Source organism: Gossypium arboreum, chromosome 4 (assembly GCF_025698485.1).
Source record: "Gossypium arboreum isolate Shixiya-1 chromosome 4, ASM2569848v2, whole genome shotgun sequence".
NCBI classification, from domain to species: domain Eukaryota; kingdom Viridiplantae; phylum Streptophyta; class Magnoliopsida; order Malvales; family Malvaceae; genus Gossypium; species Gossypium arboreum.
Genome location: NC_069073.1, coordinates 518,950 through 536,796, shown reverse-complemented (window position 1 = coordinate 536,796; position 17,847 = coordinate 518,950). Strand labels below are relative to the sequence as shown.

General features: G+C 38.6%; 1 protein-coding gene across 1 annotated transcript; it reads right to left on the bottom strand.

Moving 5' to 3' along the window:
• Nucleotides 1-551: 551 nt before the first annotated feature.
• Nucleotides 552-17,516, bottom strand: LOC108459227 (glutamate synthase 1 [NADH], chloroplastic-like). Its single transcript, XM_053027046.1, is given in 23 exon segments — nt 552-1,341; nt 1,739-1,773; nt 1,776-1,995; nt 2,217-2,484; nt 2,693-2,998; nt 3,252-3,520; nt 3,618-3,829; nt 4,187-5,792; nt 6,069-6,230; nt 6,503-6,657; nt 6,957-7,009; nt 7,011-7,824; nt 7,977-8,446; nt 8,538-8,608; nt 8,704-9,047; nt 9,117-9,299; nt 9,482-9,582; nt 10,123-10,232; nt 10,721-10,817; nt 11,059-11,279; nt 16,113-16,226; nt 16,472-16,591; nt 16,705-17,516. Coding segments are annotated over 23 exon segments (6,603 nt in total). The 5' UTR covers nt 17,107-17,516; the 3' UTR covers nt 552-1,071.
• Between the last annotated feature and the right edge of the window lie 331 nt (nt 17,517-17,847).

Genomic DNA, 17,847 nt, shown 5'->3' with positions numbered 1-17,847 from the left:
CAAATCAAAGTGCCCTAGCAAAACTACAATTTAAGAAGAGAAGTTTGAGGGTTTCCCTATTTTCTTTGAAGAGAAGACAAAAGTTATCATTGGTAGAGAGCCTCCTTGAGAGGTCTTTTGTGGGGAGGCAATTATTACAAATCCTCCACAGGAAAATAATGATTTTGAAAGGAAATTTAAGCCGCCAAAAATTAATCTGAACATTTTGCTGAGATTAAGGAAGAGTGGTAATGGAGCTCCTCTAGAAAAGAAGAGAATAAGCATTTTTAACCGCAAAGACCTCTTTGTGATCTAATTTCCAGATTAATCTCCCTGTATGGAAAGTGTTCTACTAAAAAGATACGAGGCTTTATTAGTACCAAGAGATCTAAGGGACCTAGTTTGATCCCAACTGTTGATATGAAGGTGGAGGTTTTGAACTTGGAAATCAGAATCATAAGGTTAGACTGTGTCAATAAGGGGCAGATCCAACTGTTTTACCTGCCCTAAAGTTGAACATCCCTAGCCTTTGGGTTAACAAATTCAAAGGGAGTACGACTGCAATACTTGGCTTTTAGAACTTTTGAGAGCAGACAATTTTGGTCCGTCATTATTCGTCAACGGACTTCCGATGGGAGGACTTCATTGAAAAATTTAATTTTACGAATTCCCAAGCATCATTGTAAACAAAACTGTACATTATTCCCTTATGACAATCATGACATTGAGAGACAACATTCAAACAAGCTGGATAAAAACTATAAAGGAAGATGATACAAAATGAAACACATGATTACCCCCCGATTCTATACCAGCCCCCAAAGAGAATATTTATTAAGAGAAAATTTATTGATTTTTGCTCAACATTCCTCGAGTCCTTTACCCTACTAAAACTTTACCAAATCCTTTATCTCTGCTAAATCAATTCCAAGTACTCTGCTACGGGCTAACATCCCTTGGTGGTTATCCACAGGCTGATGCTTAGTTCCCGCAGTCTGCTGACAACTCACTTAGGAAACCACTTCTCTATTTTGCATCAGATTAATCTTTCCATTTCAGCTCATTGTCACAAACAATAACATCAAAGATTACCTATGTCATGACTGTTTGCTGCCTTTGAGCAAGGTCTTGATGTCTCTTGACAAGATCTCGGCTCCCGCCATCCTCATCCTTGCTAGTCAGGTATTTGTCAACTTGCACAGCAGCTTGCCTTCCCTCTGAGATTGCCCACACAACCAATGACTGACCTCGTCGACAATCTCCAGCTGCAAAGACCCCATCCACATTGGTCGCAAAGCAGCCATATTCTGCCTTAAAGTTTGACCGGTTGTCTTGCTCCACACCTAACTTGCTTGCCACTGTCTGTTAAAATTAAAGAACACAACTGATGAGGCAAGCTCAAACCATGCAACATAAATTTTACCTTTATGGAACTAGAAGAACCTGATTCGGTAGCAACAAAAATAAAATCAAGTTACTAAATTCTCAGTTCTTTCGTGTGTTTCAAGTGTACTTTTGGGATGTTTATGTTTCTTATTTAATCATATCAAGGTTTATGTCAGATAATTTGTAAGACAGAGGTTTGCCAAATATGGGGTTCTTTTATTTTTGTTGGGTTATCATTAACTTTAAGTTTTCACTTAAAACTTCACATTAATAAAACTTGAGTCTTTCAAGAAGATAAGTTGGGCATCAATCAGCATTAAAAACTTTTTTACCACAAAAAGCATTATAAAAAGGGAGTGATCAAGATACTCACTGATTCAGGCCCGAGGAAACCCATGGCTAGCAGGAAAGGTCAGCCTCAATTATTTCTTCAGAACCCTCAACTTCATTGAATTTAAGCTTTCCAGTTGCATCCGTTTCCCAACGCACATGTACCACCTCAAGTCCTTTCACAATTCCATTCTCATCTCCGAAAAATCTCTTAGTCAAAACTTCATAAGATCTTGGGTCTTTTCCAAACTTGGCAGCAGCTTCTTGGTGCCCATAGTCCACACGGAATATGCGAGGCCACTGCAGTACCAACAAAAACAGTGGAAACAGTTGCATAAGATGTCTAGACCATTAAAATATTCCAAACTCTGCTATTTCAAGTACTATCTCTAACTGAATTTTCATTTTGTCATCTACTTCCAATGCCAAAGCAGATTTTTTTTTTTTTTTGGGGGGGGGTGGCAATCTACTGTAAACAACAGCATAAAATTATCAAGGAATGAGAAGAAACACTGTCAAACCTGTGGCCAGGGATTGCCAGGAGCTCTAGTTTGTGGTGGCTGAGGAAGTAACTCTAGATTTACAATGCTACTACATCCATGGCGGATAGATGTCCCTATGCAATCTGTCCCGGTGTCAACACCACCAATAACCACTACTTTCTTGCCCTTAGCAGATATATATTTACTATCTTGGAGATCACTATCAAGCAAGCTTTTAGTATTGGCATGAAGGAAATCCATCGCAAAATGAACACCAGATAATTCACGTCCTGGAACAGGTAGGTCCCTGTATTAATCAGATAATGCATTCCATTATGCAACCATGATATAATGAATATTAAATATTGTTTATCTAATACAAGTATTTTCCTTTCTGGTGCCAACATATCAGATTGTTAGTCAGAACCCACATAAAGAATAAAACATTATCAGCAAAAATAAACAAAAATCTCCAAAGATAATAATCAACAGGTCTTTTCCCTCTTAAGGTTTACCTTGGTTTTGTGGCTCCTAGTGCCAGAATAATGGCATCATTATCCTCTTGTAGCCGATCAAGGGTATAGGAAGGATCAATTCCAACATTTGCATTGACCACAAATTTAACCCCTTCATCAGCCATAAGGTTAACCCGCCTTTGAACTACATCCACCTTATCAGCCTTCATATTAGGCACACCATACATCATAAGACCTCCAATTCTGTCAGCACGCTCATACAGAGTCACTGAATGACCCATTCTATTTAGCTGATCAGCAGCAGCCAAACCCGCTGGTCCACTTCCAACAATAGCAATGCTTTTGCTGTGGCCAGAAAAACATAATCAAGTATTACGTCTTTAGTGTAAAACTTCTAAAATATGACAATCTTGCAAAGAAGCAGAAGTCTATGTTGAATCATGCCACAAGATTTGAAATATTAACTTGAACCCTTAATGAATGAACTAATTTTTAAATGTTCAGACCATTAATGAAAATAAAATGGAGTGGCTTAAAATGAAGAGCTTGAAAATTAACATTGTCCTCTGGTTAGCATACACAGAATAACAAGCCATACCCTGTTCTCTGGGAAGGTGGTCGTGGCACCATCCACCCTTCCTCAAATGCCCTGTCAATGATAGCACATTCAATGTTTTTTATGGACACAGGATTCTCAATAATACCCAGAACGCAAGACCCTTCACATGGTGCAGGGCACACTCGGCCAGTGAACTCAGGAAAGTTATTTGTCTCTAGAAGACGATCCAATGCTTCACGCCACCTGTTTTGATACACTAGCTCATTGAATTCAGGTATTTTGTTTCCAAGAGGGCATCCAGAGTTTTCCTGCATTTATGAATGTAAAATAGATTTAAATTTATGTTCTGTTTCACATAATTCATATCCAAAATGACAAAAGAACAGTAAAAACAATAATTAATACCTGATGACAGAAAGGAGTACCACAGTCCATGCAGCGAGCAGACTGAGTCTTCCAAAGTACAGCAGGTTTTGATTCCTCCATGACCTCCTTCCAGTCATTCATTCGAACATTAGGGTCCCTATATGGAACACCTTCACGTTCATAAGCAACAAAACCACGATGCTTCACAGCATTGGAAACCCGAGTCGGCCTCTTGGCTGATTCAGCCTCTACTTTCTAAAAATACCAAAAGTCAAATTAGATCTTAAACAAATAACGCACAACAACAATAGAAAGTACGATGAGGAAAGCCATACATCAGAATGAAGTGGGAAGAATACACAAAGGTGTGATGCAAGTTCAACAATTGAAGATTTGTTGAGATGAGCCAAAACACAATTGAAAAGGAAAAAAAAAGAAGAAACAGGCAGGAGGCACGCTTAGCTCAGCAACATGAATTTTTATATAAAAACCAAAAAGATATATGGGGAATGAGAGATTTTGGTTGGAAAAGGTAGAAAGAGGAGTTTAAACAAGAGGCAGAAGCATAGACACTGTGAAGAGATACATGATTTGATAATAACAAATACTACATACCTGAATTGATTTCTCATTCAAAAAATCTGCAGCCAACTTTTTGAGCTCTTCAAAAGCATCTTTTGCCATCAACTCTGGCTCATCTTGCTCCTCAGCTACTTTTGCAGAACTAACAAATGCCTCCTTAGAGGCTTCGTCATACTTCATCTTTGCTAGAACACGTTTATAATCCCTAGGGAAGACTTTAATGAATTTGGGCAGAAGATTCTCAAAGTCAGCAAGTAATTCTCTTGCCAATTGGCTATTTGTATGACGCTGATGTTGCTGAATCATCATTTTAAGAGTCAAAATATCCTCTTCTTCCTCAACTTTATCAAGGTCTACCAGCTCAGGATTGCATCAAGAATGAAATTTCCCATCCACATCTAAGACGTAAGCAATACCACCACTCATACCAGCAGCAAAATTCCTTCCAGTTTTTCCAAGCACAACAACAGTCCCACCAGTCATGTACTCACAACCATGATCACCAATGCCTTCAACTGCTTTGGCACCTGAATTACGAACACAAAATCTTTCTGCTGCCATTCCATTGAAATATGCTTCCCCAGTAGTAGCTCCATAGAGAGCTACATTACCGATTACTATATTTTCCTTGGGATCAAAACGGCTTCCTTTTGGAAGATAAACTACAATTTTGCCACCTGATAATCCTTTGCCAACGTAATCATTGCTATCACCTTCAAGTTCCAGCATGATGCCAGAGCAAAGGAAAGCTCCCAGGCTCTGCCCAGCGCTTCCCGAGAGTTTGATATGAATAGTACCAGCAGGAAGCCCTGCCTGGTTGTAACGCTTAGTTACTTCATGGCTAAGCATTGTTCCAACCGCACGGTTCACATTACATATAGGTGTCTCTATGTATACGGGGCTACCTTTCTCAAGGGCAGCTTTAGATAGTTTAATGAGTTTTTGGTCCAAAGCCATATCCAAGCCATGATCCTGTTTTTTAATACAATATTGAGCAGCTTCAGGGCGAATATCAGCAGCAGGTCTGAGAAGCAAGGAAAGGTCAATATTCTGAAGCTTCTCATTATTACTAAGGACTTCTGTATCAACTTCAAGCATGTCTGAACGACCAACCATCTCATTAAGCGTTCGGAAACCAAGTTGAGACATTATCTCCCTGACCTCCTCAGCAAGCATAAAGAAAAAGTTAATAACATGTTCAGGTTCTCCGGAAAACTTTTCTCTAAGCACAGGATCTTGAGTAGCAATGCCCACAGGGCAGGTGTTCTTGTGGCATTTTCGCATCATGATACAACCCAGAGTTATGAGAGTGGCTGTGCTAAAGCCAAACTCCTCTGCACCAAGAAGTGCAGCAATGGCCACATCTCTTCCTGTTTTAAGTTGTCCGTCAGTCTGGAGAACTGTGCGGCCACGAAGATCATTGGCAACCAGAGTTTGGTGGGTCTCAGCTAAACCAAGTTCCCATGGGAGCCCAGCATTTTTTATACCAGTCCATCGCGAGGCACCTGTACCACCATCATGACCAGATATTAAGACATGGTCAGCATGTCCCTTGACAACTCCGCTAGCAATTACACCCACTCCAGCTTCAGACACTAGCTTCACACTGATTCGAGCAGATGGATTTGAATTCTGAAAAACAAAAGAAAGCATCAAAAAGACTTATCATAGAACATTGACATCATAGAATTTGCATCTTAAGAAAGAAGAACCATAAATCAACTCCAAAAAAGAAACAGGGGAAAAGGGCTACTTTAAGAGCATACATAGTCATTACGAATGCAGAAGCAAATAAAAGAGAAGAACAGGCAGAAATTGTGTGATCTGTTTGTAGTGATGGACTCTTAGTTGCAATCACCAGGGTTCAATCCCTCAAATCAAAAGAAAAAGAGCAGTACATGCTCCTACCTTAAGATCATGAATTAGTTGGGCAAGGTCCTCGATTGAATAAATATCATGATGGGGAGGTGGACTGATAAGTCCCACACCAGCTGTAGAGTTTCTAGTGACTGCAATATCTCCAATTACCTTATGACCTGGAAGTTCACCTCCTTCACCAGGCTTGGCTCCCTGAGTAAGGAAGAAAAAGAAAGTTAATCAACCACAGAAGAATTTTGTCCGGTTCATATCTTAACATCACCAAATGTCAATCGTAGGTATCAGTTAAAGATGCAAAGTCATTCGGAGGTGCTTTGCAGACAACATCTGGCATGAACATAAAACCATAAACAAGAGGAATCTCTATTCCAATCAGAATAGTGGCACCAAATACAAAATAGACAAGCAGTGGCAGAAATAACAAAAATAAATGTAAATTACCATATATTATGATAGACTAATACCTGAGCCATCTTTATTTGTAATTCATCAGCATTTGTAAGGTAATAACTTGAAACTCCAAATCTCCCACTTGCGACCTGCTTGATAGAACTTCTTTTTGGATTTCTTGAGCCATCAGGAAGACGTTCCATACGAGATGGTTTCTCGCCTCCCTCACCTTTCAGCAAAGATGAATTAAGAACATCATAATTAGGTTCTCTAACAAAGAAATAAAGAAAAGCAACAACAAAAGGACATGATTATAGACAAGCCCCAAAAACTACAGCTAAAGAACTCTAATAGAATGGAAATATGAGAATTAAAAAACAAGTTTCAGAACAATTGTGTGCCCTTCAAGAAAAGATATTTCGAAATAGACCAGGACTTAAACTACAAATTTCCCATAATAGGTTCATAACAATTTTCAAGAACATACCTGTATTTGATTTCCCCTTTATTGCATTTTCAAGAACATACCTGTATTTGATTTCCCCTTTATTGCATTCATAGCAATAGCCAGTGTTGTGTGCCTCCAATGATATTGATCCATAACTCATGGCCCCAGTACAAAACCTTTTCACAATTTCACTGGCAGGTTCCACCTCGTCCAATGGAACTCTAACATCTGCCTCTTTGAACTTCAACATCCCACGCAGATTACAGATTTTGTTCAATTCATGGATCCTTTTGGCATATTCCTTATAAGCAGCAACACTATTGCTTCTGGCAGCTTCTTGCAGCTTTTCTATAGCAAGAGGATCATTCAGGTGGACTTCACCACCTTTCCTCCAGTGATAATCTCCAGGATTGGGCAGTGCTACAGCTTCTGCACTTTTGGGGGCAATAGGCCGAGAAGGAAATGCTAACTCGTGCAAATGAAGCGCATCTCGAGCTAGCATCTCAAATGTTGCTCCTTCAACTCTGCTTGGGGTTCCTGCAAAGCATTTCTCTATCACTTCTAAAGAAAGGCCAAGAGCTTCAAAGATCTGGGCACCCTTGTACGAGGCTAAAGTAGATATCCCCATCTTGGCAAGAACCTTCATCATTCCATAGTTGCTTGCCTTGAAATACTTCTTGACCAGCTCATCCTTTGAGTGGAACTCACCGCTAGATTTCAGTGGAATCTTCCCATCTACCTGTAATCTCCAAATAGCCTCTATGGCCAAGTACGGGCATATAGCATCAGCACCAAATCCAACCAGTGTACAGAAATGGTGCACTTCACGCGGTTCTGCAGATTCAACTACTAATCCAACCCGCTTACGCTCAAGTTTCTTAACAAGATGATGATGAACAGCACCAACAGCCAAGAGGGAGCTCACAGCAACACGCTTTGATGAGAAAGCTACACATTTAGAGAGGAAAGTTAATACCTTAAAGCATGATTCATGAAAAGAAAAGATGGTATGGGCGATAGATGAGGCGTAATGCAATCCCACATATTTCAATCAAATGAGAAAACTATAGTTTTATATATAAAGGATTAGGAACAAGTACCTCTGTCAGAAAGCACCAATAATGTATAACCCTCCTTAATTGCATCTCGTGCTTCAGCACAAATCCTGTTCAAGGTTTCCTCTAATCCCTTCCTCCCACAGTCCTTTGAATAAGTTATGTCAAGAACTTTACTCCGCCAACCTCTGTAATTCATCTTTTTAATCGCTTCTGTCTCTTCGATTGACAAAAGGGGCCCCTTTAGGGAAAGACGATGGCATTGCTCTTCTGTTGTTTCAGTTAGATCTCCTTCTGGACCTACCATTCATTCCATGGATGTTACTATTTTCTCTCGAATAGGGTCAATGGGAGGATTGGTGACTTGAGCAAACATTTGTTTAAAATATTCAAATGTAAGCTTCTCTCGGTTGGACATAATTGCCAGAGGAGTATCATTTCCCATTGATCCAAGGGCCTCTGTACCGTCTTTAGCCATGGGAAGAAGCAGCATCTCCAACACCTCAACAGTGTAGCTGCACAAAGAACAAAAGTCAAATATAACAGAAGGTTCCATAAATGCGTTGCAGTTAAGTTAGGAGCAGAGACGGACAGATAGTTACGTACCCAAAAGCCTTCAATGGAGCCAATAAACCATGAATTCCCATGTTCTCCAAGTTGTCATCATCATTCAAAGCCTTCAGATTTAGACATCAATGACATTTGACCAGAATGAAAAGCATGCTTGGGGAAGATGCAACAAACAATTATAATAAGGAAATAAATCACTTACTGGCAAAGTTCCAGCTATTGCAGGAATGGCCCTCTCAGATTCCTGAACTGAATTAACTATATCTTTGAGTTCAATTTTTTGCCTCTCCAGCCATTTGCCATAAGGCCTAGCAAGTGAATATTGTTGCTTCAAGGCTTCATCATCAACAACAATATGCTTCTCAAAATCTACCAGAAGCATCATCCCAGGGTTTAGTCTTCCTTTTCTGAGCACATCTTCGGGTGGAGTATCCACAACTCCAACTTCACTAGCCATGATGACTCGTCCGCTATGTGTCACATAAAACCGACCAGGACGGAGTCCATTGCGATCCAAAGTGGCCCCAAGGTAGTGACCATCAGTAACTGCATATATGGTTTTCATCAGTTGAAGCAGATTAACATCATTTAAGTTCCTTAGACAAGTGTACTTACATGATATTAAAGCAGGTCCATCCCATGGCTCCATTAGAGCCGAGAAATACTCATACAAGGCCTTCCAATGAGGGTCCATATTTTTATCATTTTGCCAGGCTTCTGGGATCATCATCATAACTGCTTCTGGAAGACTTCTACCAGCTCTAACCAGAAGCTCAAGGACACCATTAAAAGCACCTGTAAGATAAGGGGAAGAAAACAAAACAAAACAATTAATAATCATTTAGACATCAGTCAAGTGGACACTGAGTATACATGGCACCCAAAAGTTTGAAACAGGAAGAATAAAAAACCTTCACGTAAGACGCAAGAATACATTTAAGAGATGCAATTACACAATAAGAGATGAAAAGGTTTAACTGAATCAGATGAACTGGCATCCACAATGGGCAGAAGTTTTTTCATCTCATTCTTTGATAGACCAAGCTCCTTGCACTTCAATGATCCCTCACGTGCCTTCATCCTGATAAAAAAAGAAATTCAGCTAACCACCTTCAAGGAGGATTCATTTAGCTTTGCACACACAAAAGCTTAACAGCAGAAAATTTTTGAAATGTGGATTTATTTAGCACCCAAGTTATGGAGCAACAAGACAAAACTAGCTTCTTTCACATGTAAATACCACTTCTCAGCACTAAAGAGCAAGTAAAAATTTCTGAAATTAACAAAAAAAAATGACATAAAAACGATTTTAAACACAGAACCAAAACTATCAGTTACTAGCATTATTTGTGTTATTTACCAGTTGTTACAATAAAGATGAGCAAGTATGGCATGTAATAGATAAATCAAATAGTAGGATATAATCTTTGACAAGTACAGAACTGAGCAAGAAATGCAATTATCCAGTTGCTTCAATTTCAGCAAAGAGGAGAATCTTTTCTCAGCTTTATATGAGTTCAAAATTTTTAACCCAACAATTCCAGTTAAAAAGGAGGGAAATAGTAAATTTTATACACATACACTGATTAATCCAAAATTTGTGAAATTTTAAAATGCATACCAGTTTACATTGCCTCTTAATGTATTAATTTCCCCGTTATGGCCCAAGACACGCATTGGTTGGGCACGATCCCAGCTAGGAAATGTATTTGTTGAAAATCGTGAGTGTATCTGCGTCAATAAAAGAATCAGAATTGTCATTCACAGCCCTCTCTACTCTGCTAACAATTTAGGTTCTGATTTGAAAATTGCACATACAAAATGTTGGGAATTTCAACAATGTTCTATACTGCAGTGCCCGGAGGTCCGGACAAAAAATCACACAACCCTAAGCTACCTGATTAGGCAGATATTTCCTTTCCTCCAGTAAATAGAAATTTCATCCTCACACAACCGATCATAGAGAGCATTGCAGCAAGTTTTTCCATACATGATTTACTTGCAATGAGGTTTCTTACCAACTCACCCAAGGCATCCACTCCAGCATCCAAATTCATATAGTTATCAAGGGAGTGGAAGAACTTAGAGACCATTAAAACTTCAATGCCTCAGAAGTCATCCCTCAACCTTGCATTTCTTCAGTTACCGGTGGTTCCATGCTGTTTGTGAAGTATTGAGTTAGTGGTGAAGGAAAGAAAGTGAATGGATAAAATATTTACCAGGGCCATGTAGCTCGTAAACCTTTCATTGCCAAGATCTGCATAATAGTAGTTTTGCAGTTGGTCAGGCTTCAACTGCCCTTTATAAATGACAGTCCTGCCACACCCAGATAAAGGTCTAAATATTCTTCACGTACAAAATTTTGGGGCAAGTTTTCTTGTTATAAACACAACTATCTAAAGCACAAACCTAGATGAAAGAGAACATATATAAAAGTCCCTAACAAATTCCTTGTTAGCAATCTAATCTGAAAACCAACTTATCATAAACCTTGCATTTCCCAGGAAAAACTCCATTTTCACATACAATACTCTATCTAATCTAGAAATAACTTAGCTTTATTCCTTCTAGCAAATTGATGAATGTGCACTTGCAATATGTCAACAAAAAGAAAGGAAAACTTACCTGTTGTTCAAGGTCAGCCTTTGATCTGGATGTGGGTGCAAGAAACACTTGCTCAATAACAGGCTCTGTCTGCAAAGCAGCATTGCCCAATCCTGAGTTATCCGTTGGTACAGGTCGCCACCCAAGCACTCTATGCCCGAGAGATTCAGCAACCTGCAAAAGCCAACCAAATTTTCTGTCAGCAGCTATTGCCAAAAGATCTCTATTGATATTAAGCTACTTAACATGAATTGCTGCCAGACGACAATCACTATGGCTGTTGGTACCAATTAAGGGTGAAAAACATGATCAACCCCAGAAATTATCTTTCAAGATACTGTGAAAGGATACTCATTAGTCTGTGTTAGAATTAAGTGACCCAAATTCTTATTTAAATAAAATACGATGGAAAATAAAATAAAAGTAAAATCCATATAGAACTAGACTTCTTTTATTTTATTTTAGAATAAGGTTTTTAAACCTTATTAAACTCCATCTATTTTATATTGATTAGATAAGGTGTTTCAATCCTACTAGAATATGGCTTTGCAAGCCTATAAATAGACATAGTCTATTCCTCTTGTATTTGAGTAAAAATTTTTCGACATAGTGAATTTTCTTCTCCTCTGCCTGTGGTTTTTTTCCTAAAGGGTTTCCACGTAAAATTTATGTGTTCTTTATTTTTATTTATTTTATTCTATTTTATTTTTCACAAATTGGTATCGAGCTTAGGGTTATTCATCTCGATCACGGTAATGGCGTCTTTGAAGTATGAAATTCACTGTTGATCGCAACACCGATTTGCGTTGTGGCAAATTAAGATGCAAGCGCTTCTTGCACGATGGATCTAGAGGATGCCTGCTAGGATAGATAAGATGCCTTCGACATTAACGATGAAGAGAAGAAGCGTAAGGATCGAAAGGCATTAACACAATTACATCTCGCATTTGTCCAACGAAATTTTGCGGGATGTGATGAAAGAGAAAACCGCCACGCATTATGGAAGAGGCTAGAACAAATATGTATGTCGAAAACTCTAACAAGCAAGTTGCATATGAAGCGGCGTCTTTATGCTCATCGTTTGGAGGAAGGTGCGTCAGACACGAACACTTAATGTGTTTAAAGAAATTCTCTCAAACTTGGAGGCCATGGAGGTTCAATATGATAAGGAAGATCTAGGGTTGATTCTACTTTGTTCGTTGCCCCGTCTTATTCAACCTTTAGAGACACGATTTTATATAGCCGCGAGTCTCTCACAGCTTGATGAGGTTTATGATTCTTTAACCTCGTATGATAAGATGAAGCATCTTGTGGTTAAACCCAACTCTCAGGGAGAGGGTCTCATTGTTCGTGGGAGACAAGACCGGAATGTTGATGATGATCGTAGTAGAACACAGAACGGAATCCTCGTGGTAAATCTAAGGGTAGATCGAAATCTTCAAGCAGAGGTAAAACTTGCAACTTCGCAAGAAGAAAGGGCACATTAAATCGAAAGTGCTATAAGCTACAAAATAAGATTAAAAGGGAGGTGCGAATCAAAAGGAAAACAAATTAAAATTCCGGTGAAGCGATGTTGTAGAAGACTACAGCGATGGTGAACTTCTAGTTGCTTCATCAATGATTCTAAAGTAAGCGAGGAGTGGATACTTGATTCAGTCTGCACCTTCCACATGAGTCCCAATCGGATTGGTTTACAACTTATGAAACAAGATGTCAAGGTGTTGTTTTGATGGGAAATAATGCTTCATGTAAAATCGCAGTGTTGGAACAATTAAAGTTAAGATGTTTGATGGAGTTGTCGAACACTTAGTGACGTGTGGCATGTTCCGAATTGAAAAGAAATTTAATTTCGTTGAGTACTCTTGATTCAAAAGGGCAGATACACAAATGAAAGTGGGGTTTTAAAGATTTCAAAGGGTCCCTTGTTGTGATGAAAGGGCAAAGAAAGATTGCCAAGTTATATGTTTCTGAGGTTCTATCATTCTCGGTGATGCAATTGCCGCTTCCTCTTCCTTGTCGATGATGATATTACTAAACTTTGGCATATGCGCCTAGGGCATATGAGTGAGAATGGCATGGCGAATTAAGCAAAGAGGACTTCTTAATGGGCAAGGAATTTGCAAACCGAATTTCGTGAGCACTTGTGTTTTGGGAAGCAAAAGAGAGTTCGATTCACTAGAGGAATCCATAACACGAAGGAAACGTTGGAGTATATCCATTCGATCTGTGGGGCCGTCCGAGTGCCTTCGAGAGGTGGAGCTAATTATATGCTAACCTTTATTGATGATTTTTCCGAAAAAAGTTTGGGCGTTCTTCCGAAGCGAAAAGCGATGTGTTTTCCACATTTAAGTCTTGGAAAATTATGATTGAAAAACAGACGGAAAACAGATAAAATACCTCCGCATGCATAATGGCTTAGAGTTCTGCTCGATGAGTTTAATAGATTGTGCAAGTCGAAGGATCATGAGACACTTGACAGTTCGTCATACTCCACAAAGAAAACGGCGTTGCAGAACGAATGAACGAACGATCATGGAGAAGGTTCGATGTATGTTGTCAAATGTCAACTTATCAAGTCATTTTGGGCGTAAGCGACTCTCATCGATATATTTTTGATCAACCGATCTCCATCCGCTGCCATTGAGAAAAAGACTCCACAAGAGGTATGGTCCGTAATCCCGCTAATTATTCGATTTAAAGATTTTTGGGTGTCCTGCGTATGCTCATGTTGATAATGGAAAATTAGAACCGAGATCCATTAAATGCGTTTTCTTGGTTATAAAGTGGTGTAAAAGGCTATAAGTTATGGTGTCCTGAAAATAGAAAAGTTGTGATTAGCAGAGATGTTGTTTTGATGAAACTGCTATGCTACCTAACTTATCTCTTAAAGACTCTTCCAATAAAGAAAACCAAAAGCGGTGGAGCATCGATTAATACGTAATCAACTCCTCAAGCCAAGACAAAATTGAGAATAGAGTTGCTTCTTCACCGTAATACTCTATCGCCAAAAACAGACAAGAAGAGAAATTAAACCTCCAAAGAAGTATGCCGAGGTTGATCTAGTTGCTTATGCTTTAAATGTGGTGAAGATATAGATGCGAATCAAGAGCCATTTAATTATTCGAGGCGATTAGTGTGAAGACTCGTAAAAGTGGATGTTTGCTATGCAAGAGGAGATGGAATCACTCCACAAAAATGAACATGGGATCTTGTAAAACTTCCTAAAGGTAAAAAGGTCATTCGTTGTAAATGGGTGTTTAAAAGAAAGAAGGGACTCAGAGTTGAAGAACCCGGATATAAAGCAAGGCTTGTTGCAAAGGGTTACATCAAATTCCGAGTGGACTTCATGATGTGTTCTCTCCAGTTGTTAAGCATAGTTCGATTCGAGCTTTACTTGGTATTGTTGCCATGCATGATTTGGAGCTTGAGCAGTTAGATGTAAAACGCATTTTGCATGGAGAACTTGAGGAAGATATTTACATGCAACAACCGAGGGTTTTATAGTCTCGAAAAAGAGGACTATGTTTGCTTGTTGAAAAGTCCCTTTACGGTTTGAAACAATCACCAAGACAAGGGTACAAGAGGTTTGATTCCTTTATGACTTCTCATGATTTCAAAAGAAGTAGTTTTGACAGTTGTGTCTACTTTAAGAAAAATGTTGATGGTTCTTTTGTGTATCTACTTTTTATGTTGATGACATGTTGATAGCAACAAAAGATAAAAGAGAGATAAGAAAGGTTAAAGCCCAACTAAGTAAAGAATTTGAGATGAAAGATTTAGGACCAAAAAGAAGATACTTGGTATGGAGATTCTCGAGATAGAAAAGCAAGTAAATTGTACCTAAGTCGGAAGGGTACATTGAGAAAGTTCTTTGCGGGTTCAATATGCAGAGTGCTAAGCTGTTAGTACTCCTTTAGCGACCATTTCGACTTTCATCGGCCTTATCTCCTCAATCGATAATGAGATTGAGTACATGTCACATGTTCCATACTCTAGTGCAGAGGATCTCTCATGTATGCTATGGTTTGTTCACGCCCGATTTATCATATCACAATCGGTGCAGTTAGCGGATACATGGCGAATCTCGGTAAAGAACACCGAAAGCGATTCAATGGATTTTAAGATACTTACGAGGCACTACTAATGTTTGCTTACAGTTTGGAAGAACTAAAGATGGAGTTATAGGGTATGTTGATGCTGATTTTCTTGGAGACCTTGATAGAAGAAGATCTCTCACAAAGTTACGTCTTTACAATCGGAGGTTGTGCAATTAGTTGGAAAGCCACTTTGCAAACTACAATCGCTTTGTCTACCACTCGGTTGAGTACATGGCGATTACTTGAGGCTTGTAAAGAAGCTATTTGGTTGAAGGACTATTTAGTGAACTCAATGAAGACCTTCAAATCAAGACATGATTTTGTGACAATGTCAGTGCCATCTTTCTTACAAAAGATCAAATGTTTCATGAGAGAACAAAACACATTGATATTCGGTATCATTTTGTTCGTGATATTATTGCTCGTGGTGATATTGTTGTGAGCAAAATTAGCACTCATGAAAATCCTGCAGATATGATGACTAAGTCACTTCCTATAACCAAGTTTGAGCATTGCTTAGACTTGGTTGGTGTTCATTGTTGAAGTTAAACTCTTAAGGGGTTTTTTGGAAGAGGTGAAGAACTTGTTTATTGAAAGTTCGCGATGAAGAACTTGTTCATTGAGAATTTGTGTCAAGGTGGAGATTGTTAGAATTAAGTGACCCAAATTCTTATTTAAATAAAATACGATGGAAAATAAAATAAAAGTAAAATCCATATAGAACTAGACTTCTTTTATTTTATTTTAGAATAAGGTTTTTAAACATTATTAAACTCCATCTATTTTATATTGATTAGGATAAGGTGTTTCAATTACTAGGACTGCAATTCCTGCTAGAAATGCATAACATTCAGCTGGCTTATATTAATATTAAATATAATAGTGAACAACTGTGAGTGTATAAATTTACCTTAGTGAATACATTTTTGCTTTCTTCCCTTCTGCTCTCAGATGTCGGCAAAAAGAACATGCCCACCGCGTAATCCCGTGGCGGTGGTAACTCAAACCCAACATCCTTTGCAACCTGATCAAATATGCTAAAAATATATATTCAAAAAGTTTGAGCATATGTTCACTTTACACTGTACTAGTAGAAAACAAATAAAATATGGGCGTTAAGGGGCACATTCCATTTATTATTCCATCACAATTCACACAATAAAAAGTAGTTGAAAGAAATCCGAAATGGAAAATATTCAAGGGGGTATTTTAAAAGGAACACAAAAAGATTTTTTTTTCCTTAAAAAAAGGTGGCTAACAAAAACAAACCTCCTTGTAAAAATCATAAGGAAGAGCCACGAGAATCCCAGCTCCATCACCTTTATTTGTCTCACATCCACAAGCTCCTCTGTGTGACATCCGTATCAACATCTCTAAAGCATCCGTTATCTAAAAATGTCCATAATAAATCAGAACAAAACTCAAGCATCATCAAGTACGTACATATATGTACGTACACACATAAAAAATTTACATTAGGCTACACGTGTCCTAAAACGTACAGTTTTCCGAGTTCTGTCACCGGATAGCTCGGCGACAAAACCAACCCCGCAGTAGTCCTTATCAAAAGACGGATCATACAAACCGAGTGGCTTCTCAGGCACCCCGGACAATGAGGACCGCACCACAACCCGGAGTTTAGGGGCCCTACTCGGCCCATCCGTTTGCCATAAGTGTAACCACTCCAATCCAGACCCCCGCAATCGAGTCCCTAAAAATTTCTTCTCCAAAGCAGCGGAGGAATTTTTCTTAACGGAGCATCGCACTGTTCTTGTTTTGCTGCGGACAGAGGTAATGACATTCAGTTGAAGAGCAAGAGAGGCTTTGTTGAGTGAAGGGAGAACGCAAGAGCTGTTTCGAAGTTGAAGGAGAGAGCTAGACGTCGACGCCGACGCCGACGACATTATTCAAAACCTGTTGTTTCAAATATTTTCTTTTTCTTTTAAGATTATAATTCACTTATATTAAAAGTAGAGATTGTTTCCGGATAAGAATCAGAATATATTTTGCAGTCGAAGTCTCTCTCGTTTTCAGATTCAGATCCGTCGACTAGATCTATAGAGATATGGAGAGAGATCTGAAATTCAAACGAAAAATTCGAATAACATTTTTTTTTCTGATTGGTTCTCCAGAAAATAAAATGAAGTCCTGGTAGATTATTTTTAGCTTCAAATTCCAATTCAATGAAAGGGAAGTCCTTCAAATAGGTTGTTATCACGTGCGGAATCACCGATATGGAGCTTGGAAGCACTCGACGAAACTAAGAACCACGAAATATTGAAAAGAAACAGTCAAATGGAGAAGAAAAAGAGAAGAGGCAGGTTTTTGAAGGGATCAGCACAGAATTTATAGACAGAAAGAGTATCTCCCTTATTATTTTTTTCTATTTTTCAAATAAGAGGGTGTGGGACCACAGCTGGGAAGCTCTAAATTTACCAAATTTCATTTTTATTTCCAATTTGGATACTTGTCCTTTTATGACACTGCATTTCTCTCTAATTAGTATAAAAATAGTTAAAAATGGTGAAATTAGATATTATATACTAAAATAAAATAAAAAATTAAGGAAAACTACTTAACGCGTCTTTGGAAGGGTTGTGATTGTGGTACGATCAAATCTTTTATCTTATAATTATAGTAATTAA